Below are 14020 nucleotides of genomic sequence, written 5' to 3'. Positions count from 1 at the left end.
TCCAGACTCTGGAGAGGTCCTGTTGTGTGTGTTTCTCATCAGTGCAATTAGTGTATAACCATGCCTTCTTCCCAGGAAGAGCATGAGGATTTAAACACATTAATATTTCTCAAGTACTTAGACTATTACCTGGCACATATTAAACTATGAATAAATTCTTGATAAAAAAATAAATTCTTCATTCAGGGGACTTTTTTAAACAATATCAAAAGTGGATTCCAACTGAAATGAAAAATTTTAGGTGTTTGTCCCCCTGGCTAATGAAGAGTGATGTTTCTCTAATGGTTTGTATGTCAGGATGCCAAGTACCTGTTCCGCTTGTACATGGCCCTGAAACAGTACCGAGAAGCTGCCCGGACTGCCATCATCATTGCGAGAGAAGAGCAGTCTGCAGGTACGTCCCTGACATTCACGTTTGTCTCGTAGTCAAGTAGTAGAATCAAGCTCCAAACTCTTTTCGAAATGCCCCGGAAAAAGTAGCCCTTTTCTAACCTAGGTTTGCTTTGAACCCAGAAGATGAGGAGAATGACCATTTCTGGGTTTCAGAGAAGTACAATAATTGACCAGCACAGGGGGATCTAGGTAACTCCACTAATGCCTTCTCTCGGTAGTGCTATTTCCTCTTCTCACGGCCTCGCAGCTCTTGTCTCCGGGACAGTGCCCTCTCCCCTCTCCAGCCCAGTGCCCCCCTCGTACACTTCGCCACACCTTCTTTCCATGCCACGTATTTGACTTTAACAATATGAAAGAGATTGGAAAGTGGAAGATGGTGTGATGTTATTAGTGACCTAGTTCTTAATAGTACGCAGGGACCATTTATAGAGCCTCCATAAGGCTTCTCTTCCCTTACATGCTCTCTAAATGTTTATTGACTAAGTCAGAGAATTAGTCTTGTATATTCACTAGTTTCTGCAAGCTGATTCTTCTAGATGTTCAGAAATATGGAACACAATTTTGGCAAATACAAAATGAAATGAGTCACTGCTTTACTCAGTTTACGTTGATCTAGCACCCACTGCGAGATACACGATTCAGAGGACTGTGCCACAGTCCTGCCCTCAGGGAGTCCTGATTTGGTGGGAGAGAGTTGTTATAAAGGGTGATAAGTGCCAGAATAGAACAGAAATCCACTAAAAGGGCACCAGGAGAGAGGGATCCACCTCACCTGAGGGTTGGGGGTGTTGTAGGGAGTTGGAAGATGGAGAGGAGAGAAGGCAACAGAAGTTTGAGCTGAGTTTTGAAAGGCTGAGATGGCAGAAGATGAAGGAGAAAGGCATATGCAGGGAGAGCAGCAGCAGCGAAGGAGGACACAGACTCAGAGGAGCAAGGGACTCCTGGGCACCTATTGTGGTGGTGGGGAGAGGCAGGAGGGGAGGGCAGAGGTAAGGTTAGGAAGGTAGGAGGAGGCAGATCCTGAAGGGCTCAGGACCTTGGCTCAGGAGTTTGCACGTGATCCCTAAGGCCTTTAGAGGGTTTTATGTTGGGGTGTGACCTTGAGCTTTGACAAGATCACTCAGACTTCTCAGAATGGAGGCAGAAGCAGCACAGAGGAACACCCAATAGGACACGGCTGCAGAGAGATGGCAAGAGGCATTACAGCAGGCCTGGGACCAGGCTGGATTTGGGAGACCTAGAAGGTGACTCGGAACTTGATCACCATCTGCTTTGGGGACAGGTGGAGCCCTGAGGAAGAGGGAGGGGTCTAGGATGACACCATTTGCTCCCTGAGGGACTGGTTGGGTATTAGCACCATCAATTACCACAGGAAAAACTAAGCTACTTTATGTAAGAAATTATAAAGATATTGCTAATAACAAAATCTACTTGTAAAATGAGGGCCCACATTGTGATGAGCACCGGGTGATGTATGGAAGTGCTGAATCACTGTATTTTCACCTGATACTAACATTACCCTGTGTATGAACTCACTGGAATTTGAATAAAAACTTTAAAAAATAAAATAAAATGAGGGCCCACAGAAAGTCCTCAGATTTCATCCTTTGCAATAATGCCATCTTGCCGCCTTTTTCCAAGGAAACTATCGGAATGCACACGACGTTCTCTTCAGTATGTATGCAGAACTTAAATCCCAGAAGATCAAAATTCCCTCTGAGATGGCCACCAACCTCATGATTCTGCACAGTTATATCCTCGTGAAGGTGAGGCCTTACAGTAACTTGGGACATAATCTGCCAAGTGAGTTTATCACCTGAAGGATTTTTTTTATGGGCACCCCTCCATTGGATGAGCGTGATTTTCTAGATCTCTATGTTGTTAAGTGAAAAAAAACAACATAGAATAATTGTACAATATGCTGCCTTTTGTGTACAAAAGGGAAAAAAATAAGAATGAATAAATATTCGTTGCAAGTAAAATGAGAAATATACTCAGAAGTCTAGCTAGCAAAAGTAATTTCCTAAAGGGAACAAGACATGGGACAGAGGGGGCCTGGTACCATCCCAATCAGGCGATAGAAGGGAGCATATCTTTCTCCGTGTACCTTGTTTTACCTTGTTTTGATTTTGAAGCACATAAATGTATTACCTGGCCCAAAAAAAAAAAAAAAAAAAAAGACATTCTTGTTCAACCAGAGCTTATATTAATTCTAAGATCGTGGATTTTATACAATTCCATGATTTTTTTTAATTTTTTAACGTTTATTTATTTTTGAGACAGATAGAGACAGAGCATGAACGGGGGAGGGTCAGAGAGAAGGAGACACAGAATCTGAAACAGGCTCCAGGCTCTGAGCTGTCAGCACAGAGCCCGACGAGGGGCTCGAACTCACAGACCGTGAAATCATGACCTGAGCCGAAGTCGGCCGCTTACCCGACTGAGCCACCCAGGCGCCCCTCCATGATTTTTAATACTATTTAGTTTTCATCTGAATATAAAAATAATACATATTCACTGACAAAATTTAGAGAGTGTAGAAAAGTATAATGAAAAATTTACCCTTTGAGCCCATCACAATACATAACACCTGTTAACACAGTGCTGTATACACCCTCCATACTTCTATGAAGACATGTGTGCATGTTTTTTTTACACTAGTATTTATGTCCAGTTGTCTGTTCTGTTTTTTCAATTAGTAGTTTTTAATAAAAAACAAAATACATCACACAAACCTCAAATACTTGTGTACAGTTTTCTTAAATATTATATGTGTGTATCCACACACACATAAACACATCTTTGTAAAGATACAGAATCCAACCTACATATTTTTCCAGATTTTCATTTATATCAGAATATACCTTCCCATATTAATGTTAAATTGGCATTCAGGCCAGTCCACAAGAGCTTATTTAATTTTGACAGTACCTAGGATCACAGTAGTCATATTATGAATGACTTAGATCCCAATTATCTATAACAGCAGTGTCCAATAGAACTTTCTACAGTGTTAGAAGTGTACCATATCTGTGCTGCCCCACGTGGCAGCCACTAGCCTGGCTGTGGGGCACCTTAAATACAGCTGGTGCAACTGATAAACTCATTTTTTTTTTCCTTTACATAATTTTAATTTTAGGGGCACCTGGCTGGCTCATTTGGAAAAGCATGTGACTCTGGATCTCAGGGTCATGAGTTTGAGCCCCACGGGTGTAGAGATGACTTACAATTTTCATTTTTAAATTTAAACAGCCACATGTGGCTAGTGGCTACCGTGTTAGGCCACACAGTTCTGTAACACTGATTTTTTTTTTATATTTATTTATTTTTGAGACAGAAAGAGACACAGCATGAGCAGGGAAGGGGCAGAGAGAGAAGGAGACACAGAATGTAAAGCAGGATCCAGGCTCTGAGCTGTCAGCACAGAGCCCGACGCGGGGCTCGAACTCACGAACCGTGAGATCATGACCTGAGCTGAAGTCAGACGCTTAACCGACTGAGCCACCCAGGCGCCCCTGTAACACTGATTTTAAGGGAAAAATTAGAATTCCAGCTTGCAACCCCTGAGAGTACATTTCCCTCCAGAGCAGCAGGAAGATCCGTTCTCTCATGTGGAAAAGAGTAGAAAGGGAGAAGGGAGGTCTCTCTCAGCTTCAGACCTGAGTGGCAGTGCCAATGTGCTGGGGGCACAGAATCCAGCAAGATGGAACTTTTGGGGTCAGGGGGAGGATAGAAAGAGCTGGTGGGGGGCACCTGGGTGGCTCAGCCAGTTAAGCGTCCAAGTTCAGCTCAGGTCATGATCTCACAGTTTGTGAGTTGAAGCCCTGCGTCAGGCTCTGTGCTGACAGCTTGGAGCCTGGAACCTGCTTTGGATTCTGTGTCTCCTTCTCTTTCTTCTCCTCCCCTGCTTGTGCTGTCTCTGTCTCTCTCAATAATAAGCATTAAAAAAAAAAAAAAGCTGGTAGAAGATGGGAAGCAAAAGTTAAGGAATCCTTATATAAGAAGCACCCTAAGTGATAGGAATGGTTCTCAAGTCTTTTTCTTTTCCTCTGGCATTAAGGGCTGGCCTGTCACTTGCATAGGACCAGACACCCTCTTCCCTCCCACTGCAGGGCCCCTGTGACTCTTCCCCTTTGCTGTAATGTTTGCCTCTTTCACAAGCACCAAACATTCCCAAGATTTTTAACTGTGATATCAGAAGTGAAACTGTTAACCTTTCCAAGTAAGAACAAGTTCATGTGAAAATGTCAGCACCATCTTTGACACCAAGGACTGAAAAAAGCCATCCACATTTCAGGGGATATCAAGACAGCTTTGGTGGATGTTTCCTCTCAGAGGTGGGACAGGGACTCTGGCTGAGGGACAGCCTGGGAACTCTGGGTCTGGATGACTGGGCTGGGAAGTCTGAGGCACAGAGAGTCAACAGAGGACAAACAGCAGGGGACTCCCTACCCTTCAGATTCAGTTAACAGAAGGTTGCAGTGCTCAGTAAATTCTACTATCATTCATTTGCCTAGACTGGATGCCTGGGAGTTACTCTAAACTTGCACTGCACATTCTCACCAGTTCTGCCTCCTATTCAGTCTGCTCCCCTCACCCCGCACCCCCCACCCCTGTCGGCTGCCCCACCTTGCCTGGATGATGCAGCAACATTGTGGCCTGGTCCTGTGGACTCTCCAGCTTCCTCTCATCTTAAGCATCACAGACCCTGCTCGTACTTAGTACTTACCCAATCTCAGGCCCCTCCAGCCATCGCTGCCCCTTTCCCACAGGACAGGCAGCGCCCTTTTCCTTTAACAACTCATCCCCTTTCAGCCTGACAGACCCGGCCTTCAGGTCTCACGACCGCTTGGCAAAGTTGGTATCATTAGCCCTCCAAAAATGGCCAGGAAGACATGGATCGGGGATTTGAACTCATGTCACATGGTCTAAGACAAAGTAGAAAACAGAGCACAGAGTAGAGGTAAGGCCAGTGAGGCCATGGTGCCAGGCAGCAGCCGCTGGAAGAAGAAAGGAGAAATCCCAAGTGCCATAAGCCAAGTAAGGCTGCAAGGATCCTGGAACGACCCTGTTCAGGGTCATAATCAAGGAGGGATTATTTTATTTGGGGCAATAAAGAGTGAATTAGGTTGAATCAAAATCTCTAAGAAAAGTAAAACATGTATTTCAGATTCATGTTAAAAATGGAGATCATATGAAAGGGGCACGTATGCTTATTCGGGTGGCCAACAACATCAGCAAGTTTCCGTCACGTGAGTACTATCTGAGAAGAGCTTGTTACCTGCACTTCTGCATTCGTGTGGCACCGTGAGATCTATAGTCACTAACTCTGCAGCCACTATAGTATAACGGTATGCCAAGACCACCTCCTGGTTTGGCAATTCACTAGGACTCACATAACTCGGCACATCGTAGTGCCGAAGGCTACGATTTATTTCAGCAAAAGAATACAAAACCAAATTGGCAAACGGAAAAGGCACATGGGGCAGAGTCTGGAGGAGCACAGGTGCAAGCTTCCAAGGGTCCCTTCCAAATGGAGTCACACAGGACACACTCGACTCCTCCAGGAATGAGTTGTGTGACAGCACACGTAAAATGGGGTCTCCCAGAGGAGACTCAGTGCCCAGGGGTTGTACGGGGGCCTGGTCACATCAGCACCTCCCGCTTGGTATGTACTGAATTACCAGACTCCCAGAGAGCAGGTGTTCAGCATAAACCACATTGTTTGTACCAAGAGTTTAGGCAGTGAGCCACTCTTATCAGTTCTGGAAATGGCAGAAACTCCTCCAAAATCCAAGTCCCACATGCCAGCCAAGATCAAGCAGATCTTTCTAAGGATAATAACCTCAACACTACACACATGGGTACTATTATCATTTTCCCTATTTTACAGAGAAGCTAATGGAGGCAAAAGAAGTAACACTTGCCCGAGATCACACTATTAGCTAATAAGTCTGACTCTCTTCTCAACCATGATAGGCCACGCCCTCTATAAAAGGTCCCATTATCCCATATGATGTATTATTATAACATTCTTCAGTTAATAGACTTTCCCACATTCTACGACAGGGCAACACAATTTTTCTGTAAAGGGCTAAACGTCTAGGCCTCGTGGGCCAAACGGTCTCTGTCACAACTACTGTTTCTATGTAAACCGTACATGAGCATGGTTGTGCTCCAAAAGGACTTTACATTTTTGGACATGGACATTTGAACCACATATAATTTTCATATGTCACAAAATATTCTTTTGACTTTTTTCAACCATCGAAAAATGTAAAAGCCATTCTTAGCTCATGAGTCGTACAAAAACAGAGGGCCAGGTTTGGCTCACAGGTCATACCTCACTAACCCCTGTTCTCTAAATCTATTCTTTTCTGTTACATGAAAAAAAACTTTAAAATAACCGTATACCATGCTGGCAAATGGTGTAACAGGACACACACTCTCGCGACTGCTGGTGGGAATGGACATTGGTATATGCCTTTCTAGAGAGCAGTTTGGCAATTTGTGCTAAGAGTGTTTTTTAAAAGGTCATGCTCTTTGATCCATTAATTCACCTTCTGGATATCTGTCCTGGAGAAACAGACGCATGGGGAGAGGTTAGTGCATAAAATTATTCATCTCCCTTACCATGCACCGGCAGTCCTGTCAAATGCAAAACTTTCTCTCACCGGTAACGGGAGGATACAAGCAGATGTCCTCAAGCAAGTGCCAGTCCAAGTGTCCCCTGGCAAAACACAGTATAATCACAGGAAGGACATTCTGATAAGCAGCGACTTCACTGCTGTGTCCTGTCCTCGTCTAACAGGTCACACATCTGGTTCTTTGCCAGAAAACGCACATTTAGAGAGGTGTGATCCTGTTTTCCTCCTGAGCAGGGACAGAGTCATGACGGTAGGAGCATTGTGCTTTCTGCTCTCGCTTGTTTTGCAGACATTGTGCCCATCCTGACGTCTACTGTGATCGAGTGCCACAGAGCAGGCCTGAAGAACTCTGCTTTCAGCTTCGCAGCTATGTTGATGAGGCCCGAGTACCGCCACAAAATAGATGCCAAGTACAAAAAGAAGATTGAGGCTATGGTCCGGTAGGCAGTGACAGCTCTTTCTATCTAATCACACTTCACAAATGCGTTTGTTAGAATACGGCTGCTAGTGTGCAGGCTCGGTAAGAGAATGGATGGGGGGCAGCAATCAGGACTGTATTCAGCTACCAGCAGCAGAAAACCTGACAATGGCTTGAACAAGTCAGGATTTCTTTGACTCCTACACAAAGCATCACAGTCCAGGGCTGGTGCTGCTGGGTCCTGATGCCAGCAAGGACAGATCCCTCTGCCTTCCAGCTTTGCCATCCAGAGCATATAGAATTTCCCTCCTCATGAAGAGGCAGGTGGGGAGAAAACGTAGGGGCACGTTTGCCCTGACATTTTGGTGCCACGCCTGGGCACTAGCTTTGAAGAGATGCTAGTTAAGATTTCTCTATAGCTATGAGGTCTGATATGGTAACTGCTAGCCACGTGTGGCTATTTAAATTAAAATTAAATTTAAAATTTAGTTCCTCACATCACCCATATTTCAAGCGCTCAGAAGCTTCATGTGACTCATGAATACCATATTGGAGAGCACAGGATTAGAACACTGCCGTTGTCACAAGGAAGTTCTGTTGCACAGCCTTAGGCAGTCTTTACCACTTGAGTATACAAAAGGGAGAGACAGAGGAGAAAAAGCAAGCTTACCCCTCAGTGACCCTAGAAGAGAGGACACAGCAAGACCCACCCATGTTTTCTGCCATTTACTGTGCCGTGAACTCTAACTCCTGCATGTGGCCCATATACTGTTACGGTCTGACCAATCTTGATTCCTCTTCCCCCTTCCTGAGCTAGAGTGCAGGCTGATGCTGAGCTTCTCTCTAGTTTCAGATTCTGACTGTGAAGAAGTAGGCATGTTAAACACATGATTCCTTCTCACAGGAGACCTGACACATCCGAGACAGAAGAGGCCACAACCCCATGTCCCTTCTGCGAATTTCTTCTCCCAGAGTGTGAACTCCTGTGTCCTGGATGCAAAAATAACATCCCATATTGCATTGTAACAGTAAGTTTCTTTTTAACAAATATTCACAATCCATCTGAATACTTGCTGTGTAAGAAAAAACACACTTGGGAATCAGATGGTCCTGGCTTAAGGCCTTTTTCTGCCACTTTCTTGGCTATATAACCTTGTGCAGTTTGCTTTACCTTCCGGGCCCAACCCTAACAATGTGTGCCTAGTGAGATAAACTGCAGGTTGAAGACAGAACATGAAGTCCTAGTTCACTACCTTGGCATACTGTAGCACTGCATAAGTGGTGGTTTTTAGTATTAATTTTAAGACCTATTAGAAAAATTTAAATACAGATTATTTGTTAATCACTAGGCTAACATAAGCTTTATTTTAGAGGAAAATAAATTTAGGTAATGATGTCACAAAATTGAACACCCTTCTGTGAATGTGAGAAATGAAATCTGGCTTCAGTCTGTTTGACGCCATCTCTTTATAGTCAATCACCTACGTGAAATACCAATTTCATAATTTAGAGGTCTGGCTTTTAACTTGAATACGTGTATCGTAACTGAATGATGGCAGGAATTTTTTAAATGATGAATTTTACTTTGAAATGTACTCTTTCCAGGGTCGCCATATGTTGAAGGATGACTGGACTGTGTGCCCACATTGCGACTTCCCTGCCCTGTACTCAGAATTTAAGATGTAAGTGTGCATTGTTTCATTCCGCCACACGGATGAGGCCTTTGATTCAACCACTCTTTTATTCTGAGGTCTCCTTATTCATGTTCCTAAAGACCCAAGTTGTCTTCTTGGAAGAACTTTCTAAATGACCTTTGTGAACATTATCCTTAAAGGGGACCTTGCATGAGGACTGAATATTCCTAATTCTTAAACTGCATGATGAACATGACTAAGGAGGTGTAGACAGGAATAGCTGTTTTTCACATTAGAATATCCCAAAGATAAAGGAATGTATTTAATTTTACTCTGCCTTTCCCTCCCCAAACAGCATGTTAAATACTGAAAGCACATGTCCTATGTGTTCAGAAAAACTAAACTTTGCTCAACTAAAAAAAATCTTGGACTGTACCCAGTACCTGCGAACAGAGGTAGAGCAGTGAGACGCGCGTGCAGGTAAGTGCCAGACAATTCACTCGTTTCCCAGGGCATGAGGGTCCACAGAGTAGACACGGCTTTACAGTTTGTATTGGCAACACCTCCTTTTTGTGCATCATGTAACTTGTCAGATTTGAAGAATCTACAACAAACCTTTGGTGTGCTTAAAAAATGCTAAAAGGCAGGTTGTACAGTCTCCATGGTGACAAAGGCTATTTGGCCAACCAGCATCATGGATTTCAACTATGTTGTATTTTATCAAACCACATGTTCTTTTTAATCAGTCTATTAAAACCAGAGCCAGCTTATGAACAATGGAGTTTTTTAAAGTTCTGAATATATTATAAAGGTTTTGGCTTCCACAGATTTGAAAAGTCGCTTCTTTCCAAGTCTCATTTTTGCCACATGGAAGCTATACATACCCTTTCCATTTGAATTCCACTGGCAAGAATTTACTCATGGCCACAAATACTTCAAAGGGAGGCAGGGAAATGTGGTGTCTGCCTGGGAAGCCAAAAGCCCCGCCCGCCCAAACCCGGGTGTCTCGTTGAAAGGAAAAAGTGAGATCGGTTCCTGACACGGCATCTACCCTCACTTGGTTAAAATGGAACTCTGCGTTTTCTCACTACCTGCCTCCACAGTCTCCTTTCCTCAGTAAATAGCAGCTCTATTCAACTAGCCGGTCAGGACGGAAACCCGGACGTTATCGGACTCATCCTCGCCCCTTCCCCCAGTCCATGGGCAAGTCCTCTCGTCCACCTGCAGTGTATCAAGTTCCCTTCACAAACCCTCTGGGAACTTTCTACTACACCTGCAAAAACAGCCTCCGCCTCCCCCTCCCGCTCACTGTGCTGCAGCCCTGGTAGTCTCTGCACAGCACCTGAGAAATCTTGCATTCCCACCAGCAGCACACAAAGGCTTGTCTGCCTTTTTGTTCATAATGTCCCAGTGGGTGTAAAGTGGTATCTCACTGTGGTTCTGATTTCCATTTCCCTAATGACTAAAGATATGGAGCATCTTTTCATGGGCTTTTTGGCCATTTTTGTACCTTTGGAGAACTGTCTGTTCAAGTCCTCTGCCGATTTTTTAACCTGGTAATTTATCTTTTTATTGTTGGGTTATAAGAATTCGTTTTTTATTATTTATTTATTTTGAGAGAGAGACAGACAGACACAGAGACAGAGAGCGAGCAGGGGAGGGTCAGAGAGAGAGGAGGGGAGAGAATCCCAAGCGGGTTCCACACTGTGAGTGCAGAGCCTGATGCGGGCCTCCAACTCACGAACCGTGAGATCATGACCTGACCTGAAATTCAAGAGTCGGCCCCTTCACCGACGGAGCTACCCAGGTGCCCCAAGTTATAAGAATTCTTAATAGACCCTAGATACAAGTGTTTTACTAGATAAATCATTTGCAAATATCCTCTTCCATTCTGTGGAAGTATTTTTTACTTTCTTGATAGTATCCTTTGACGTAAAAATTTTTATTTTGATGAAGTCCAGTGTATCTTTTTTTCTGTCTTTAGTTATATATGCTATATGCACTTTTGGCGTCATATCTAAGAAAATATTTACAGCTGTTTCGCTCTAAGAGTTTTATAGTTGTTGCTCTTACATTTATATTTTTGATCCATTTAATTTTTGTGTACTGTGTTAAGTTAGGGATCCAACCTCCTTCTTTTGCCATGTACATGTCCCAGGACCTTTTGCTGAAAACTATTCTTCCCCATTGTTACTGGGTTGTCTTTTAGTTATTGAGTTGTAAAACTTCTTTATTGGCATTTCCTAGATACAAATCTGTCAGATATATTTTGCAAATATTTTCTTTCTGTGGCTTCCCAATTCATTTCCTTAATGGTGTCTTTTAATGAGATTTTAATTATAATTTATACATTTTAAAATTTTATGGTTATTGTGTCCTGTCTAAAAAAATATTTGTCTACTAACAAGTCATGAGCATATTCTGATAGGTTTTCTTCTAGAAGTTCTAGGTCTGTGACCATGTTGAAATTATTTTTGTTTATATGTGAGAGGAGGATTGAGATTCCCCCCATCCTGCAGCTCCCTCAAGCAGATATACAGTCTTCCAACACCATTTGTTGAAAAATCTTTCCTTTCCCCATTGAATTGCTTCGGTGCCTTTGTTGAAAACCAATGAGGTTTTAAGTATAGATGTTTCTGGACTGGACTCTCTCTTCTTTTCCATTGATGTATTTGTCCCCTATTTTAATACTCCATTGTTTTGGTTACTGTGACTTTATGACACATCTTAAAGTCTGGTACTGTGGATCCTCCAACACTGTTACTTTTTCCGAGATTGTTTTGACTATTTTTTTTTTTAATGAAATTTATTGTTAAATTTGTTTCCATACAACACTCAATGCTCATCCCAACAGGTGCCTTCCTCAATGCCCATTACCCACTTTCCCCTCGCCCTCAGCCCCATCAACCCTCAGTTCTCAGTATTAAGAGTCTCTTATGGTTTGCCTCCTTCCCTCTCTGTAACTTTTTTCCCCCCTTCCCCTCCTCCGTGGTCTTCTGTTGAGTTTCTCAGAATCCACATATAGGTGAAAACATATGGTATCTGTCTTCCTCTGCCTAACTTATTTCACTTGCATAACACTCTCCAGTTCCATCCATGTTGCTACAAATGGCCAGATTTCATTCTTTCTCATTGCCAAGTAGTATTCCATTGTATATATAAACCACATCTTCTTTATCCATTCATCAGTTGATGGACATTTAGGCTCTTTCCATAATTTGGCTATTGTTGACAGTGCTGCTGTAATCATTGGGGTACAAGTGCCCCTATGCATCAGCACTCCTGTAGCCCTTGGGTAAATTCCTAGCTATTCCTGGGTCATAGGGTAGATCTATTTTTAATTTTTTGAGGAACCTCCACACTGTTTTCCAGAGCGGCTGCACAAGTTTGCATTCCCACCAACAGTGCAAGAGGGTTCCCGTTTCTCCACATCCTCTCCAGCATCTATAGTCTCCTGATTTGTTCATTTTAGCCACTCTGACTGGCGTGAGGTGGTATCTCAGTGTGGTTTTGATTTGTATTTCCCTGATGAGGAGCGACATTGAACATTTTTCATGTGCCTGTTGGCCATCCGGATGTCTTCTTTAGAGAAGTGTCTATTCATGTCTTCTGCCCATTTCGTCACTGGATTATTTGTTTTTCGGGTGTGGAGTTTGATGAATTCTTTATAGATTTTGGATACTAGCCCTTTGTCTGACATGTCATTTGCAAATATCTTTTCCCATTCCATCAGTTGCCTTTTAGTTTTGTTGACTGTTTCCTTTGCAGTGCAGAAGGTTTTTATCTTGTTGAGGTCCCAATAGTTCATTTTTGCTTTTAATTCCCTTGCCTTTGGAGATGTGTCAAGTAAGAAACTGCTGCAGCTGAGGTCAGAGAGGTTTTTTTTCCTTCTTGCTCCTCTAGGGTTTTGATGGTTTCCTGTCTCACATTCAGGTCCTTCATCCATTTTGAGTTTATTTTTGTGAATGGTGTAAGAAAGTGTAAGAATTCTTCTGCATGCTGTTGTCCAGTTCTCCCAGCACCATTTGTTAAAGAGACTGTCTTTTTTCCATCAGATATTCTTTCCTGCTTTGTCAAAGATTAGTTGGCCATACATTTGTGGGTCCAATTCTGGAGTCTCTATTCTATTCCATTGGTCTATGTGTCTGTTTTTGTGCCAATACCATGCTGTCTTCATGATTACAGCTTTGTTGTAGAGGCTAAAATCAGGGATTGTGATGCCTCCACTTTGGTTTTCTTCTTCAATATTACTTTGGCTACTCGGGGTCTTTTGTGGTTCCATACAAATTTTAGAATTGCTTATTCTAGCTTCAAGAAGAATGCTGGTGCAATTTTGATTGGGATTGCATTGAATGTGTAGATTGCTTTGAGTAGTATTGACATTTTAACAATATTTATTCTTCCAATCCATGAGCACAGAATGTTTTTCCATTTCTTTATATCTTCTTCAATCTCCTTCATAACTTTCTATAGTTTTCCGCATACAGATCTTTTACATCTTTGGTTAGGTTTATTCCTAGGTATTTTATGCTTCTTGGTGCAATTGTGAATGGGATCAGTTTCTTTATTTGTCTTTCTGTTGCTTCATTGTTAGTGTATGAGAATGCAACTGATTTCTGTACATTGATTTTGTATCCTGCAACTTTGCTGAATTCATGCATCAATTCTAGCAGACTTTTGGTGGAGTCTGTCGGGTTTTCCATGTATAATATCATGTCATCTGCAAAAAGTGAAAGCTTGACTTCATCTTTGCCAATTTTGATGCCTTTGATTTCCTTTTGTTGTCTGATTGCTGATGCTAGCACTTCCAACACTATGTTAAACAACAGTAGTGAGAGTGGACATCCCTGTGGTGTTCCTGATCTCAGGGGAAAAGCTCTCAGTTTTTCTCCATTGAGTATGGTATTAGCTGTGGGCTTTTCATGAAT

At 42.8% G+C, this 14020-nt stretch overlaps 1 protein-coding gene across 3 annotated transcripts in view; it reads left to right on the top strand.

Moving 5' to 3' along the window:
* WDR19 (WD repeat domain 19) overlaps window positions 1-14020 on the top strand; it is a 116140-nt gene that overhangs the window by 86520 nt on the left and 15600 nt on the right. For all 3 annotated transcript variants that reach the window (XM_045474999.1, XM_045474998.1, XM_045475000.1), the window contains exons 30-36: window positions 298-394; window positions 2035-2159; window positions 5564-5645; window positions 7330-7480; window positions 8363-8486; window positions 9064-9140; window positions 9448-9572. In XM_045474999.1, coding sequence (XP_045330955.1) covers window positions 298-394; window positions 2035-2159; window positions 5564-5645; window positions 7330-7480; window positions 8363-8486; window positions 9064-9140; window positions 9448-9559 — 768 coding nt within the window. In that variant the 3' untranslated portion in view covers window positions 9560-9572. The remainder of the gene's footprint in view (window positions 1-297; window positions 395-2034; window positions 2160-5563; window positions 5646-7329; window positions 7481-8362; window positions 8487-9063; window positions 9141-9447; window positions 9573-14020) is intronic.

This window comes from Leopardus geoffroyi, chromosome B1, assembly GCF_018350155.1.
Source record: "Leopardus geoffroyi isolate Oge1 chromosome B1, O.geoffroyi_Oge1_pat1.0, whole genome shotgun sequence".
Taxonomy (NCBI): Eukaryota; Metazoa; Chordata; class Mammalia; order Carnivora; family Felidae; genus Leopardus; species Leopardus geoffroyi.
The sequence above is the reverse complement of the archived record's forward strand: the minus strand, read 5'-3'. Positions and strand labels throughout refer to the sequence as shown.